A 17,198-nucleotide genomic window follows, 5' to 3' on the forward strand; every position below is an offset into this window, starting at 1 on the left:
GATGAAAGCGACATGGCTACTAGCCCTCGGGTAAGAACGCGCAGTGATCAAGGCCTCAGCTGGCATAGCAGGCTGCAGCAGCACAAAGCTCCAAGTCCCATATGGGCTTCATCCAAAGACTGCTGAGGTCCTTTAAAGCTCACAAGCGCTTCGTTATCTGATCCCTGGAGACCCTTGGTCAGCAGAACACGCTACTACAGCAAGGAAGCAGCTTTCATTCTGGCTTTATTAGTGGCTACAAATACAAGTGCAGACTCCTGCCGCTAGAGGTTGGGTGTGAAAGCAGGGCTACATGTTTGGCTGGAAGGGGATCTGGGACCTTCTCTTTTCCACAAGACTTTCAGTGATATTGGCCAACTCCTCCCCTCCCCAACGCCACATCCTGATAGATACAGAGCAGAGACTCTCCCATCACTGCCAGCTAAATTCCTCTAGGTAATTTATTGCTTTTAATGTGCTAGTTAATTACATAGTGAATTAAAAATGCATTTGTCACGGTGCTTGCGCTGTCCTCAGGCTCCACAAGGAATCCTCTCCATCCAGCCCTACAGACGGAAGAAAAGGAAACACAGGTGAAAGGTCTGACAACAGGGCTGCAGCACAGCGCTTGCACGGGGGGCTCAGTGGTGAATGGACGCAGCTCTTGGGTGGATACCCAGGAAACAAAGCAGTGCCTGTGACAGCCCCCATCTTTGACTCCAGGGTCTGAACTGGGGACCACCAGAGTTAAGGTGTGAGTTAGAAAGCTAGGCTCTCTAGCTAGGGGCTGTCACAGACTCACGTCCTCTGGGGATCGGGCACCAAGTGGAACATATAACACACGCTAATCAGTGGGTTGCAACTGAACAGAGGTGCCAGGACATAAGGGGCAGCATTCAAAGCTGGCCAGAGCATGACTGGGGCTCTCGGATGTAGAATGAAGTGTGAATCTGGCTATGCTCCTGAGTATGCTAGCTCTGCTGTACCAAGGCTGAGAGAAGGCATGTGACTCTAGCCACTTTCCTGTGGACACAGATTCTGAATCACACGGGCTGGAGGAAGGATGCCAGCCCCAGGGATGCAATGGGAATCCAGGAAACCAGGGCCTAGGATGCTAGGGCTGGCACAATGCAACATGACCATTAAGAGAAGCCTTTACCTGAGGTTTACTTGAATGTGTGACTCTCAGTACCGCCCCGGCCAAATCCTGCAAGAGAACCAGAACGGGGTCATTACCACCTGAGGCTTGAGGCAGGGAGCAGGAACCAGTGCCACGGCGGGAAGAGCCCTTGGGCCAGTGAGACAACTGCCTCTCCTGCTGACCCATATTTCCCCAACTGTCTGTAGCCATCTGTCGTTCTTTTCTTACACCGATTGGCAGCTCTTTGGGGCAGGGGCTGCTGTGTTTGTGCAGCGGGGCCCTGGTTCACAACAGGGATCCAAGGCACTATGCCAATATGAATAAGAGACATGCCTTCCAGTGTCCTGGAACTGCCACAGAGCACAGAGACCAAACACAACACCCAAGCTGGGGGGAGGACGATGACCACAGCCTGAATATTCCCAGGGCCATGAGCCAAAAGCCTAGGAGACACCTCTGACAGCCCAGCTCATGGCTTTAGATGGGACTGGGACAGAGCCGTCTGCAATACGACATTTCAAATGGAAACCACTCACACACTGGGGCCCAACTTCCCTCCAGATAGAGAGGGAAACACTAACTGGGGTACAGGGGAGCTGGAACGAGAGTCAGAGCCTCTAATAGCTCGGTCACGAGCTCAGCGTGGCCTGTGGCCAGCAGTGACCCAGTGCACTAAGGGCTGAGAGCTGGGCAGCAGCCTGTGTGAAGTGGGGCATGGGGTCCTAGTCCCTCAGTGGCACAGGAGCCCAGCTCACAAATGTAGGAGCACAAGCTAGCTGGCCCAGCGTTGTCAGCCTCAGTGGAAAGGGCAAGCAAGGAGTGCTGGGCTGTGGGCTGCACTCCCTGCTCAGCAGGAGCACGCTGACAGGAGGCAGGCCCCAGGGAAGCCAGCTCCGGAGCTGCTCCTGCCATGCCCATCCTCTGCAGACGCAGAGGATTTCAGTCTCATCTTTAGCAGCAGCAAATTCATGTTCAGATTGCAGGGACTGGACTAGGAGACCTCTTGAGGTCCCATCCAGTCCTACATGTCTATTTAAAACCTGTTCATAGTGTAAGGCCCCTCCCTACAGAATGCTGGAAGTGAACAGCCCCCCTGCTGGTAGCCTGAGCCCTGGCATGGTCTGTTAGAACTCCAGCCCTACAAGTGCTGATTAGACCCAGCCCACAGAGCATTACAGGGGGCCTACGTGCGGGGAGCAGCGAGTGGCTTTTCCCTCCAGGGGATTGGTTCCAAAGAGCAGAAGAATCAAAAGGGGAAAGGAGCTCAGCCCTATAGCCATGGAGTTCCTGCCTCAACAGCCTGGACAGCACTCAGCCCCTGCATGGCTGTGAAAGGGACTGGGGTGTGAGCACACGTTACCCAGCCTTGTGGGGCTGTTCACAACAGCACCGCCAGAGCTCGCTCCTGCTCCCCCTCGGGGAGTCGCTGCTGAAAAGGAGGCTGGGGAATGACCTACCTGCCTGCCCCTTCCCCGCAGGAGGAAGACCAGGAGAGGGAGCCATTTGAGGGCAGCCCAGTGGCTGGCGCAAGGTGCGCGGGAGCAGTCCTGGCAGAGACACTGCCTCCCGTAGGCGCAGCTCCACCCCACCCCAAGGCAAGAGCAGCAGGAGGAATCAAGGGTGATGCATAAAGAGGCCAAGTGGCACAAAGGGTGTGGAGTCCTCCTGGAAAGCCAGCTCCAGGTGCCAAGCATTGAAAACCAGGCCCAGGGGAAGGGCTAGGACAGGACAGGACAGGGTGAGCGTGGGGCTAGCAGCCCGGGAGGCAGCTGCCTACCCCTGGGGGGGAACATGCCTTTGTTACGGGGTTACTGGGTGATGGCTTCCCTCTTATCAGGCGCCTGGAAGCAGTGAGCTGGGGAAGGGACTTGAGACCAGGGCACTGAGGGAAGGAAACCTCTGTTGCGTGTGGGAGGAACATGGTCACCGTGTGGGTTATCTTTCAATTTACCCTCCAAACCAGCTGTGCGCAGCAGTCTGCCCTTCTCTCTGCTGTCCCAGAGCTCAGGCTGCAACCCAAGCCAGAATGTCTACACTGCAATTAAACAGCTATTAGCCCAAATCAGCTGGCACGGGCGAGCCATGGGCATCTGATTTCTGTGTAGATGTACCCTCAGTGCTCTCCTTCCCCGCCTTGCCCCCACAATCCTACCCAGGCTGCATACTCAGTAATTAAGGAATCTGAACTGGTGTCATCAGGGTTCCAGCTACTGATGTGCTAGCCCTGCCCTGGCAGCAGGACTGCAGCTCCTCTGAGCCCACTGAGGTGTCTTGGGGGGATACAAGTGGGTCCCATCCTCCAGAGACTGAGGATGCTGCTAGAAGAACCCTTTGCCTAGCGGCAGGAGGGGGCAGACTACAGTCACTCCTGACTCTAGTTCTCCCACTAAATGGCCTGGCGCAGCCTGGCATTTTACCCTTGTAGCTTCTAGAGATAAAGAGAGAGATTCCATGTTCCCAGCCAACCCACATGCTGACAAGCAACAGCTGCATAGCTCAGCCAGGGATCTGGCTGCCTCATTGTCCAGCATAGCCCACTAGCTTCTGTTAAGGCTTAAGTCAATAACCTGCTGACTTGGAAAGGCACGTAGATTGTAGATGACACTTCACATTACACCCCAGCAGCCACAGAGTGGATGGCGGGGCAGGAATTCAATGGAATTCCACAGCCTCTAGCATTGAAGCCATATCAACAATCGCATTCAGCAAATCACATTCCAAAGGAGTGCGTACTGACGTATTGAACCTGAAACCAAAGAGCTGCGGGGACTTTGGGTGGCGGCAGCAGAGAGGGGAGAATTCAGACCTGAAACTCAAAACTTTCTAAAGCTTGCTGAGTAGCAGTGTCTGGAGCCCTACAAGTTTTGAGATTCCTTCTCCTCAGCATTCTCATCTCTTCGAAGCCTCTAAGATATTCTGGCAAATTGCATGGGCTTGTGGGTTTTCACACCCTTCAATCTGTGACTACACGGCTGGGTTTTGCAGCGAGACCGGCCTGTGAAAGTGTCCATACACCTTCACACTAGAGTGCCTCACTACAGTGAAATGTCCAAAGCACTTAAGTTGACTCGTGCCATGTCCAGATGAGCAGGCCCATTTGTGCCATCACTCACACTGGTACAATGCCCATCAGCTCCTTGGAGAGTTACACCTGTGCAACAGAGAACAAACCTGTGACCGTAGAATCCGAACACGGGGAGGGTGAGATTTCTTCCAAACACTCAGGGCACGTCTACGCTGCAGCGACAGTTACAGCGCTGCAGTTGTGCTGCTGGAGCACTGTAGCATAGATACTTCCTACAGTGACAGAAGGGGGCTTTCTGTTGACGCAGGCAATCCACCTCTCTGACTGGCGGTAGGAGAATCCCTCTGTCGACCTAGCCACCTCTATATCATGGGTTAGGCTGACCTAACTACAGTGGTCAGGGCATGAAGCTAGCTCAACCTAAATTGTAGGTGTAGGCCAGGCCACAGCATTGACCTAACTCTGCTCCTGCTGAAGTAAAAAGCAAAACTCCCATTGACTTCTGAGCTGGGCCAGCGCTGAGACCTCTTGAGACCTTTTGAACATCCTACCCAGAGAGAAACCACAGTGCAGATCCAGAGGAGCACCTCTCTCTGTGAGAGACAGAGCTTCTGCTCCAAAGGCCACAATTCAAGTCTGAGGCAGTGCCTGTAAAGAGGTCAAGGGAAAGTTGCCCGGCCCCTGGAGAAAGGTGAAGGAGGCGTGAGTAGATGTCAAAGGGTGACTGCACACAGGAGGATGTGGGCTGACAGCCTTACGAGTGGAGAGTGTGAAGGGGAGGACAGGTGTAAAGTGTAATGGGTGTAGGTGTATTTAGGGGTGTGCACATGGCTCTAGCGGTTTGCCCACAAGTTTAGGAACATATGGGGGAAGACAAGGGGCTAAGGGGGAGTGGCTGTGGGGAGTGCATGGGGGGCTTGTGAGCTGGGAGTTCAGGCAGGAGTGGCTATGGATGGACACAGGGGGTGTGTGTGCGCATGGATCTGTGTGCTGGAACATGTGATCATGCTTCTGGGCAAGAATCCCTGGAGACAGACACCATCGGTGCCAGTACCCAATATCCCACCCCTCCCTGCTGGAAGCCCCAAGCATGGAAACTTACCTTTGGGTCCAAACAAGGCAGAGTAGCACGGCTGGTTGCAATAGGGCTTCCCATCATGCTGCAGAGAGAGAGAAGAGACTCCTCAGTGCCACGTTACTCAGGGGAGTCTGAGACAAGCAGGCACCAGGAACTGGGCACCGGGCCCACTCTTAATCCTGTGTGTATGGAGCTAGATTCACAACTCCTGGGCCCTGCTCTCTTGTCCCAGCTGTGTCAGTGACCTCCCCTACTGCCTGCCAGTCCTGTCCTGGGCCCTGCCATTGTTCTGCCAGTCACTCCGAGTGGAGTCCTGACCTCACTACAGCTTTGCTAAACTAAAGAAACAGCCACTTGCCGGGAGAGCCAAATCAGAGCCTCGTCTAAGGTTCACTCACGTTCCTCCTCACCTGAGACCTGCTCCGGATGTAGGTCTCTGGATAAGGCTAGAGCACACTGCGCCACCCAGCCCACAATCCTAGTGACACTCTGCCCTGTTACACACAATGGAGAGTTCCCTACAGGATTTCTCCAACTCAGCAAATCCCCACTGCAGGGGACCTGGACTGGCCCAGTATCTCCTCCCTGTCAAGTCAGTTCAGTTACTATGGCACCCCACTCACTGGGCTAGCTGTATATCTGAGCTCTGGTAGCCTGGTGCTGGCAAACCAGCCTGCCCGCACACACAGCAAGCCCACAGCTTGGAGCTGGCTAATGCAGAGTTCTTGCTACTTTGAGGCAGGCTCCCAGGTAGTCCCATATTCCATGGAATCAACCAAAGAATTAACCCCTGCTGCAGAATCTCAGCTTCCCCTCTTTTAAAATTCAATTTCTGGCCCTCAAGTCTGAGAGCTGAGTAACTGATGCAGCAATGGCTGCTTGCACCTGCAGAGCGCTTGAACCAATAGCTCCAAGAGCTGTGAACTCCCCGCTCATCTCAGGCAGGGCCCCATGCACCCTGTGATTCTACAGCAGTGGAGCTTGCCATTGGCCCCAGGATGCCACGGAATGCAGCCTTCTTGCCCTGGCATTAGCTGTTTTGCTGCAGCCAGACCCCCTCTGGCCAGCTGCAACCTGCCTCTTGCTCTCCAAATTTCCCCACAAGGGGGAGATGATTTTACTGTGTACAGCACATGCACTAGGAGTCCAGCTTGCAGCCAAGGAGCAGGGAGAAGCCAGAAACGTCAGCTGGGCAGCTAGGTGGCCTGGAGATCCCCCAGCGGTCCAGGCCTGGGCAATGAGCTGCTGAAGCTTGCTATAAGCTCCCTGCTTCCAGGGGTGAAGGAGGGTCTGAGCTGGACAGCACTGCAGTAACAGAGGCCAGGGGAATAGAGCCAGGCTGGCTGGAGATAGGGTGACCAGATGTCCTGATTTTATAGGGACAGTCCTGATATTTGGGCTTTTTTATATATGGGCTCCTATTGCCCCCCCACCACCCCCGTCCCAATTTTTCACATTTGCTATCTGGTCACTCTAGCTGGAGAGTAGAGTGAGAACCCCACCCTCAGAAATAGCCAGCAACAATTTGTACCTCAGTGAGCCGTACAAGTCTGAGCCTGTGCGGTGAGTGTGTGTGAGGGGGATGGGAACAAGGGTACTGCATGGTGCGGGGATAAAGTCATGCTGCTGCAGAATTTCAGAGGTGGGACTGTGAAATACGGGCCCTTTGGGCTGTGGAGTACCTGGGGATCCACTTTGCAAAGGCAGGGTACACTATGCTGCCGCCCACAGGAAGCAGCTGATTAAAGCTTCTAGACAAGTCTCTCCTACACATTGGAAGATGCAGCTAAGAGTTACAGTGACACAGAACTGGTGGCCACCTCACCCCTTACCTCAGCATGGCCGCCTGAAGTCAGAGTCTTGTTGCATTTCTCACACTTCAAGCATGGTCGATGCCAGTCTTTCCCCAGGGAGGTAACCTTCTCAGCTGTCAAAGAGCGGAAACAAAATAGCACCATTCAGGAGGCTGTGATGGGGCATATCCACCCCACACCAAGCCAGAAAGGGTTGGAGAGCTGCTGTGGGCCCTCAGCCACCCCGCTATACCTGTACTCGCTGTCAGGTAATGGAGGGACTGTTAATGAGGGAAGAGAACCGCTCAGGAGCTGGCTGGCCAGAGAGAACAGTCCTCTGCGCCCAGCCCAGCCCCTCTGCAGAGACTGCTGGAGCCCTCTGGAGAAAGGTAGGGGTGGCACAGGACAACTGAGTTCATCTTCATGGCACTGCTTCTTTGCTTTGCTACGTAAGGACTCTGGGGCTGCCTGTGCAGGCTGGGACAGGCCAGAGAGGTGTAAGGAGACTGACACAGGGAGAAGATGCCGCGGCGGAGGTGGGGAGCTGCCTCAAACTCTGTGGACTTTTGCACCCTACACGCTTCTGTCCTGTCATTTGTCCTGGACCCAAACAGTGTGATCACTGTAAGAGTTCTATACATCGAAAAATGCCGTGTGTTCCCAATGATTAAATCCAAAAGCTACTGGGGCATTCCTCATTCCAGCTTTCAGTGGGGCTCGCTCACTGTTTGACACTTGCTTGTCCTGGAGGGGGACTGCCAGTTTTCAAATTCAGACACCTATACTGCACTTGCAAAATAAATAAAAATCCACGCAGCTTGGGTGTCTGATTTCTAGACAAATTATTGCCAGTCGGAAGATTTGAGCTCTGAAGCGCCTGCTGCATCATTACCTCCCCATTCCTTTCTGGAAGGGCCTATGTGTCTCCATTTGACATGGATTCATTACGGTTCATGTTAAACCTTGTTCAGATGGGGAGACTTGCAAAAGGAAAATGGCAACAGAGTCAAATTTCTGGGAGTACCAGAGTACAGCCAGCCCTCACCCAGCAAGGACTGCCCTCCTCTAGTCATAGAATATCAGGGTTGGAAGGGACCTCAGGAGGTCATCTAGTCCAACCCTCTGCTCAAAGCAGGGCCAATCCCCAATTTTTCCCCCTGATCCCTAAAGCCCCCTCAAGGATTGAACTCACAACCCTGGGTTTAGCAGGCCAATGCTCAAACCACTAAGCTATCCCTCCCCCATCCCCGAAATTGTGTAGAAATTCTTCTGCACAAGTTGGCGTCTGACCTTGAAAACCATCCGTGACCTCAACTGACATTAGTTACAATAATCCCTTAAATTCCAAGGTAACAACCCCTTTTGGCACGCGCGAAAATCTGTCTGACAATCATGGGGAGAGAGACACCTGGACCAACACTGGGAAGCAAAGTATTGCCAAAACATCCCTTTTTCCAACCCACAAATACAGGGAATCTGCCACCAGGGTGTTGGGGACACATTTCTTGATAAAAGCCACAGCAAACAGTTTTATGCTTGGAGACTGGCCCAGGTTCAGGCAACTTAAGATAGGCCCAGAGGCAGCTACAACAGGAACAATGAGGTTATTCCCCTAGTCCAGAACAGGTTTACATTAAGAACGAACGAACACAGGATGGAATTTAACTACAGCACAAAGGATGTAATTTACTAAAGAGGCTAGTGTGTTCTTTTTATTAGCAGCTGCACTCACGGATGTGTATTAAGTGATAACGCTGAGCTTTCCACAGGAACCCTTTCAGTGCCAGGACCTTCGAGTGGATTTTCCATGCCTGAAAAAGGCAGGGGTCCGAGAGCGGGGACAAAGTTTCGGGGACAACCAATACCTCTCCACTCTATGCTCTGCTGCTTCAGCAGGGTGCTGGGTGAGGAGTGTTGGTCTGCTAGGGCTTTGGCATTACACCACCTTTCCTGGGTGGGCAGGGAGCTCGTGACTTAGGAGTAACCATTAACTCCAGGAGAGAAGTGATCACTAGAGAGGGGATCTCAAAATGTTCTTATCAGGCAGGCCCAACATCACAGACACCAACATCATGGCGTGAAATGGCACCTTTGTTTGTAGCTCCAACAAGCAGGCTAGGGACTATCTGGGGAAGGGGGCATGAGCCTAAATCCTCTTTATGAAAAAGCCTTATAGAATTCAATGGGGAGGAAACTGACAGGGTTACACTGAAATTAAACATGGTTCTTTAGAAGTTGTTCTAAAAGGCTTCAGAACCTGACAAATTTCAGTAAGGCTTTTTACAGCAACTCCTTGGATATCTCTTAGATAGTAACGGAGACTGCTTATACAAGACCAATGTTATTGCTATGATCTTAGACATAGGAGCTTTCAACTGATTTTGGACTCTCCTTGGCCTTTGCATTAAACTCTGTCTTGTACAGCTGAGGTCATATGACTAACTTCATAAAAATAACGAGGAGCCCTTGTGGCACCTAAGAGACTAACAAATTTATTTGGGCATAAGCTTTCGCGGGCTCAAACCCACTTCGGATGCGTGCAGTAGGAAAATACAGTAGGAAGATACACACAGAACATGAAAAAAATGGGTGTTGTATAACTCTCGTTATAGTGGGTACGGCAACATCCTATACAGCCAACAGGGAAAGATTAAGAATGACCTCTCAAAACTGGAGACTCTCGTAAAAAACCAACCTTCCACACAAACTTCCTCGTGGCTGGACTTTGTAGAGAAGCAAAGTGTGTGTTTCTGTAAAGGAAAAAGGACACTAAACTCTTGTTATAGTGGGTATGGCAACACCCATCTTTTCATGTTCTCTGTATTTTCCACTGCATGCATCCGATGAAGTGGGTTTGAGCCCACGAAAGCTTATGCCCAAATAAATGTGTTAGTCTCTAAGGTGCCACAAGGACTCCTCGTCGTTTTTGCTGATACAGACTAACATGGCTACCGCTCTGAAACCTGTCTTCATAAAAATAGCACTTCCTTGCTCAGACTCATTCTCTAAGTGCACTTACAAAGCCACATCTTTCACTCCTGTTAGCCCTGCAGGGCTAGACCAGCTGTGCGAGTGACAGCTGGATTCTTTTCTGAGTTGATCAACTGAATTAATAACGATAGATTGAGAGCATATAGTGTTTATGCCCAAAGATGTGCAAACCAGAACAAAACCAGCCTGACTTTAGACCCGGGGGTTTTAGGTGCCGACAGTTCTATTAAAACCTTTTTTTTTTTTTTTTTTTTTTTACTAGTAAGCTTAGCAAATGTTACCTGAAATAAATGAGCTGCCATAGATGTGAAACTTCACAATGCCAATTTTAGTCACCATTCTGAGTAGAACTGTACTTTAAGGGGAGGTTTACGCCTTGTTTACACTGAGGAAACTTACAAAAAATTCCCATTGGTCCTACCACCACTTTATTGGAATGGGTATTAGCACCAATGGTGTAGACCAGGCTCTTGCCACCAGGACTGATTTTTACTTCCTTTTGGTTGAATCTATTGAAAGCAAGGTTTCAGAGTAGCAGCCGTGTTAGTAAGTATTTGCAAAAAGAAAAGGAGTACTTGTGGCACCTTAGAGACTAACCAATTTATTTGACCATAAGCTTTCGTGAGCTACAGCTCACTTCATCGGATGTAAGTAACTAAAATGGTGGTAAAAATGGGTTCAGCCATCAGAATCTTGTCTATACCTGGCCTCCAGCCAGTGCTAACCCCAGGTCAGGATTCTTTAGTAAATTTCTCTAGTGTAGGCACTACCTTAAATGACAGGCAAATATGAATGGATGGGGAAACAGAGAAACAGTTAAGTCTCCATCAGAGAGAGCTGGAACGTACAAACTCTGGAATTCTTGTGTTCTGAGCCATTCCCTGTTTTTTTTTTTTTCCTGGCACAGTAGACAGAAAAGTATGACACACCCCACAAGCAAACCAGAAATATAAGACAGAGAAAGAAAGAAAAAAAATCAATGTGTTCCCAGGCCATGGCTTACAGATTTATTTGATAAATTTGAAAAAATAAAGTACTTATAGGGCCAGCATCCACTTCTAACTCTCAGCAAAACACACCAGAATTTTTATGCCAGGGACATGGGGAAACCAAGAGATTGGGGAACTTCTGTACGTGGTTTTAGTAGCTGGAGTTAAACAATTTCAGCAAAGGTTATTTCTAGGACTAGCTACCCAAAGCTCTTGAAATACACCCATAGCAGGAAGGAATGTCACCCAATTAAGTACTCTCAGTCAGTACAGAAATCTGCGTCTTTTGGGGAATTCCTTCCAAATCAGGGTGCGGTCATCCATCTGCTCCTTCCCAAGGGCTCAATCCAACACCCAGGGGAGTCAGTAGAAGTCGGATCAGGCACAAAGTCTGTTCAGGGCATGTAGTGATAGTTTTAAGAAAAACAAGCCTTAGAATCATAGAATATCAGGGTTGGAAGGGACCTCAGGAGGTCATCTAGTCCAACCCCCTGCTCAAAGCAGGACCAATCCCCAATTTTTTCCGCAGATCCCTATATGGCCCCCTCAAGGATTGAACTCACAACCCTGGGTTTAGCAGGCCAATGCTCAAACCACTGAGCTATCCCTATCCCTCCAGCCTTACAGATGCATGTCTCCTCTGCACTGTAAGCTTATTACAATAAGATATTCACAATTACATGGTGCCCTCTGTTACGCCCAGGTACTCATGACTGTGACTGAAGGCAGAATTTGCTGTTCAGAATCTAGCTAATTTGCCATGTAAAGTTTTTAGGAATCACTTTAATTGATCCTGTTGTTGGACTCTGGACTGGAGCGTCCAGAGTCTCTTGGTGGCTCACTCCCTGCCCATCCAATGTGTCCACCTTAAGCAAACAGCTATGATGAAGCTGAGAACGGCACTGTTGGAACAAAGGACCAAAATATTAGCTTGGAGGGAAGGCTTACAGCCATGTTACACAGCGCCTCTGAACCACGCCTCTAGTGATTTGCCTCAGTGCCCATCAAATGGCTTAGAGACAGTCAAAGCACTGAGGCTCCATGTTAACCTATTCTATTCAGTGGGGCAGACAGCCTGAGAGAAAAGGCCCTTGGTAACAAGACGTCTCAGCACAGAAGAAAACAAAGAGGGAGTAAGTTGCAGTGGGGGAGGTCTAGGTTGGACATTAGGAAACACTATTTCACTCAGAGGGTGGTGAAGCACCAGAATGGGTTACCTAGGGAGGTGGTGAAATCTCCACCCTTATTGGTTTTTAAGGCCCGGCTTGACAAAGCCCTGGCTGGGATGATTTAGTTGATGCTGGTCCAGCTCTGAGAAGAGGGTTGGACTAGATGACCTCCTGAGGTCTCTTCCAACCCTAATCTTCTATGATTATAAGTTGCAGAAGGATCTCCCAGAGCAGCTTTTCAGAGGTGTCCATTTGCACACACAACTTAGTGTTGCAAGTTCTCATACGTACGTTTGGTGACTTCTGAAAGATCTGGCCTCTGATTCATGGTCATTCTTCATGACTAGCAAGTGGTGCAAACCATCACCGTTCATCCTTAGGAGTGGAGCAAATAATTGAGGTTTTTGGTCTGGTGGCCAAATTGAAAAATTCGCTTTGTTTCTAACAAATGGATTTCCTTTTTGGTTCTCTCACCAAAACAAAAAACCACCAAAATTGTGTTTGAGTCAAATGAACTGTTTTGAAGATGATGATTCAAAACAAAATATCCAAATTTGCAAAATGAACCATACTGACAATTCCAAAATTTGTTTTCAAGGTTTTTTCAGCTGAAACTATTTGCTGAATTTGACCTGAAGTCACGAATAGATTCAGTGCCCTGAAAAATGCATTTTTCAGCAAATTTCCTGGCAGCTCCTCCCCCTTCCTTCTTATTTCCTGTCCTTTCAGACTCCCAACAGCCAATTCTAATAATTACAAGCAACATCTAAACACCACACCTTGAACTGGTGTAAGTGACCACACAAGGCACAGGGACTGATGAATTGAGCCCCTAATATAAAAGATCTGAAAACAGAGTATTCGTTGTTTGACATGTTTGCCTCTGGAACCAAATGGTCACTGACAGTACAACCTACTGCCAGAAGAATCCTCTTTAGATGTTAGACAGAAGATACACAATGGACACAGCTTAGATGGAAACATCTCAGAATCAAAAACAGATTTAGTGTTTAATACTAAAATATAGCCCATCCCCCAGCCCTCCCTTTTAGAGGTCAGCATAGAAAATAAAAAGTTGTTTGTGTGGGTCTGAGTGGTCAGATATGCTATCTCCTTCCCACTGTTTTCTCCAGATCTTCTTCTTCTTTCACCCCCAAATTACAATCTTGTGTCCTAGACACAACTTCCCAACTGTTACACATTTATATTTGCTATTGTATGGATGGCTGGTCTTGCAAAACATATGGCAAGAACACTATTTTAGATTTCTCTACCAAACCTCAACAACACACAGCCCTCACCGAATAATAATGTACCTGTCCAACTGTTCAGCTAAAATGCACAGCTGGACAGAGAAACAGCAGGACCTCTTGCAGATAGAAATTTATACGGTTTCACTCATTTTATAGAACACAGTGTGGTCTTGGATTCTGAAGATTTTTTTTCCCCCACTGTGTAGAAGGGAACAGGAGACTTCCTCGATGATGGGCAGCTATATAAGAACATATGTATTTTCATTGGCTTTGAATATTATCTCTCAACAGAGATCAGAAACTGTATCAGTCTGTGGACTCAGAATCCAATGGAACAGTATAAAAGCACTACAATTAAACAGTTTTAAAACTACAATGGAAACTCCCCCCATCTTAACCATGACTTATGTGCTTTGTTATTTCTCACTAATTAACCAGGAAATCTTTGGTTTTCTAGGACTATCGTTTATACCAGTGGTTCTCAACCTGCATCTGTCTTGAAGCCCAATCAGCAAACAGCAGTGGCCCATGTAACATCCTCAGGGCCATACAGGTAGCAAACATATTGAGTGGGTGTGGCCCATATAACACATAGTGGGCTGCTTATGCAGTCCACACTGGTAAATAGGTTGAGAACCACTGGTTTATACAAATGGGTTGCCAGTTCCTCTAGCCATTACTAGAGATCTGAAAGCCTAAGGGGCATGGGCTATCGGGGGGGTGTGAGGAGAGGGGAATTAATTACAAAGAACTTTTTATTAATGATAATTTGTAAAGAGAACTTGGTAGGTTTTGAGAGCGATTCCTTCCTCGCTTGTAAAGCATACTGCTGTTTGCAATAGTTTGTTGCTGTTCAAGTCTCCTTACTCGTAGCTGGGAGGCATGCACGAGATCCATAAATCAGAGCATCTTCCTAAGGCTGCAGGGAGGCCCAGGGAGAGGAACCCTGCTCGGACTCCTCCTCCCACTATGGCTCTGCACAGCTTCCGAGTCAGTCAGCCTTCCCCAGCCCTGCCCGCTCAGAGCCCCTGAACAAGGGGAGAGGGGGCAATGCATGCACTTGATGTTAGCAGGAATCTGTGCAGCTCACACAGACCAGCTCAACACGCGAGGACCAGCACTAATGCCGGTCTGCCGGAACCCTGCAAACCCAGCTCCTTCCAGGCTGCATGGAACCCCTGAGCCGTGCAGGCAGACGGGGGTGAGGGAGGGGATTTGAGCCCTTCTCACAGAAAGCGGGGGTCCTCAGATCAGATGGCTTGTCCCGGAACACTGATCTCCTTCCACACAGCTGTGCAGGGGGAGGCAATGACAGCAACCAGCAGCACTGGGCATGAACCAAACACCAGCTGCAGCAGCGTGTAGCCAGCACAGCCTGGGTCACAGCCCGGGGCAATGGCCTCCCCTGCCCCACCCATCTGTGCTGCTGCCAGGGTGCTGGGCTGTGCCTCAGCAGGGAGCCAGGTACCAGGAAGCCCGCAGAGACAATGGGGGGGTGCAGGAGGCAGGGCACCCCTATTGAGAAGCTGCGTTCAGGGTCAAGCAGCTGGGCTGTATCCCTGCAGGGGGATAGGAAGGTGGGTGTAGGAGCAGAGGGGTGGGCAAAGTCTCTGGCCACCCCCACACAGGTCTTATGCCAGGGAGCCCATATAAAGAGGGGGTGCAGCTGGCAAGGCACCCCATGGGCACAGGCAGCCACAGAGTCCCTTGCACCCCCAACAGGGAGCTGGGTGCCAGGCATGCTGTGGGGAAAGGCAGGGCAGGGAGGGTGCCTGGCAGCCGTGTGCAGGAGCAGGGCACCCCGTGGGGAAAGGCAGGGCAGGGAGGGTGCCTGGCAGCCCCAGCAGGGAGCTGTGTGCCAGGAGCAGGGCACCCCGTGGGGAAGGCGAGGCAGGAGTAGGCAGGGTGCCTGGCAGCCCCAGCAGGGAGCTGTGTGCCAGGAGCAGGGCACCCCGTGGGGAAAGGCAGGGCAGGGAGGGTGCCTGGCAGCCCCAGCAGGGAGCTGTGTGCCAGGAGCAGGGCACCCCGTGGGGAAGGCGAGGCAGGAGTAGGCAGGGTGCCTGGCAGCCCCAGCAGGGAGCTGGGTGCCAGGAGCAGGGCACCCCGTGGGGACGGCGGGGGCATGGGCAGGCGAGGCGCAGCACCCTTACCGAAGTAGACCTCCTTCTGGCAACGCGGGCACTTGGGCATGGTGGCAGCTCCGCAAGCACCAGGCTCTCCGCTGACTGCTGCTGCTCGAGCGGCTCTGCGGCCAAATGCGGCCCGCGCCGGCAGGGTCACCCCGAGGCCCCGCCCCCCAGCTGTGAAGCCCCGCCCCCGAGCTGGGGTGGCGGCGCGGGGGGAACCCTGGCACAAGGGCAAGGGAGGGGAGACAGGCGGGACGTAACTGCCCTGCCCGGGCGGAGGGCTGGGGGATGAGACGGGAGGCAGAAGGGCTGGGCTCGGGGTTGGAGTGGAGGCGCTGGTGGACAGAGGGGACTGGGGGGCATCCAGGTGCATCTCCTCTCCTGGCCCCAGTGTCCTGTTGATTTTTGCCCCACGCTCTTTCCTAAACTCAGGGGCTCCCCACATTCCTGCCCCCAGCTCCATGAGTCCTTCAGGACATTTGGCCCTTGGGAGCCAAGAAGCAGCACACTTGGTGTCAGGCCCCCAGATGGGCGCAGATTCGTTGCCAGGAGCTCCAGAGCTGCGCTGGCGGAGCAGAGACAGGGGCATTGCGGCCACAGTGGGAGCTAATCACCCACTGCCAGGGCTGGATTACCCAATAGGCAGACTAAGCATGTGCTTAGGGCACCAGCAAAGCAGGGGGCACCCCAAAAAAAATGTTTTTGAAAAAAATCTGATATTTCAAAAAAAGTATCAAAGTAGTTGTCATGGGAAAAATCAGAACTTTGCTAGACTTCCTAACACGCCACTACACACTCTTCCCCTGTTTTTCCGTTCTCTTTTAATTACTTATCCCCACCTAAACCAGGGGGGCATCCTACTAACATAGATCGAAATAATGTGAGGAAATCAGATCCTGTCATGTATTGCAATAAATTTATGTTTTATTATTGATATAGTCTTCTGAGTTATACGTACTTGATTCGTTTTGTGTGTGTGTGTGTGTGTGTGTGTGTGTGTGTGTGTGTGTGTGTGTGTGTACACAAAAATAGTGTACGTTGTGTAATTTTTTTTTTTTAAGCTCAGATAACTGAGATAAGGGGCAGGATGAAACATAACCAACTGAGTGGAGCACAGAAACAAACTGGCAGAAGAAAAGAAACAAGAAACTAGTGAAATTTTCCAAAATCTCCAAAGCTGACATCATTTTTCAAAGCAAATCCAACAGAAGCAACATCTTCTTTCAGTAGCACAGACACCGTTCCAAAACCTGTAGCTGTTTCAGAGACTGACCCTTCTTCTATTGGTGAAACAAACACCACTCCAAAACCTGTGGATGTGTCAGAGACTAACTGATCATCCTACTCCTGGTGGTAAAACAGACATTGTTCTAGAAGGTGTGGATGTGTCAAAGACTGAACCTGCTCATGCTGTAAATAATAGGAGAAAAGACCCTGGTATTTGGGTTGATTTCAGTACCGATGACGTAGCTTACTGGATAGATCGTGGACCAAATGACTGTCAGCACCACACTTGGCCATTTGAGAAATCACATTGGACTTTTACCAATGGCAAACAAACAAGATATTGTCCACAAAAAATATTTTTCAGCATGAAAGAGAATGGTTAGAAATACACTCGAGAGTGGCTACTGTATTCACCATCAACAGAGTC

General features: G+C 50.5%; 1 protein-coding gene across 2 annotated transcripts; it reads right to left on the minus strand.

Moving 5' to 3' along the window:
• Window positions 1-208: 208 nt before the first annotated feature.
• CRIP1 (cysteine rich protein 1) lies at window positions 209-15,727 on the minus strand. 2 transcript variants are annotated; one of them, XM_027823635.3, is made up of 5 exons: window positions 15,569-15,726; window positions 7,056-7,150; window positions 5,248-5,305; window positions 1,139-1,186; window positions 209-545 (listed from the first exon to the last, which is right to left on the minus strand). In XM_027823635.3, exons 1-4 carry the CDS (start codon window positions 15,606-15,608, stop codon window positions 1,146-1,148), a joined length of 234 nt encoding a protein of 77 aa, XP_027679436.2. In that variant the 5' UTR covers window positions 15,609-15,726; the 3' UTR covers window positions 209-545; window positions 1,139-1,145. The 2 variants fall into 2 exon arrangements, 1 of the variants encoding a protein (XP_027679436.2); XR_006292709.1 differs by having other exon boundaries at window positions 1,139-5,305; window positions 15,569-15,727.
• Between the last annotated feature and the right edge of the window lie 1,471 nt (window positions 15,728-17,198).

Source organism: Chelonia mydas, chromosome 8, assembly GCF_015237465.2.
Source record: "Chelonia mydas isolate rCheMyd1 chromosome 8, rCheMyd1.pri.v2, whole genome shotgun sequence".
Taxonomy (NCBI): Eukaryota; Metazoa; Chordata; order Testudines; family Cheloniidae; genus Chelonia; species Chelonia mydas.

Excerpts from the sequence above, each read along its gene's own strand:
- CRIP1 (XM_027823635.3), bottom strand. The coding sequence starts at position 15,608 with ATGCCCAAGTGCCCGCGTTGCCAGAAGGAGGTCTACTTCG. Across the intron at positions 7,151-15,568 it reads CCAGAAGGAGGTCTACTTCG|CTGAGAAGGTTACCTCCCTG; the intron begins GTAAGGGTGCTG and ends GCTCTTTGACAG. Across the intron at positions 1,187-5,247 it reads TGCCTTGTTTGGACCCAAAG|GATTTGGCCGGGGCGGTACT; the intron begins GTAAGTTTCCAT and ends GTTCTCTTGCAG.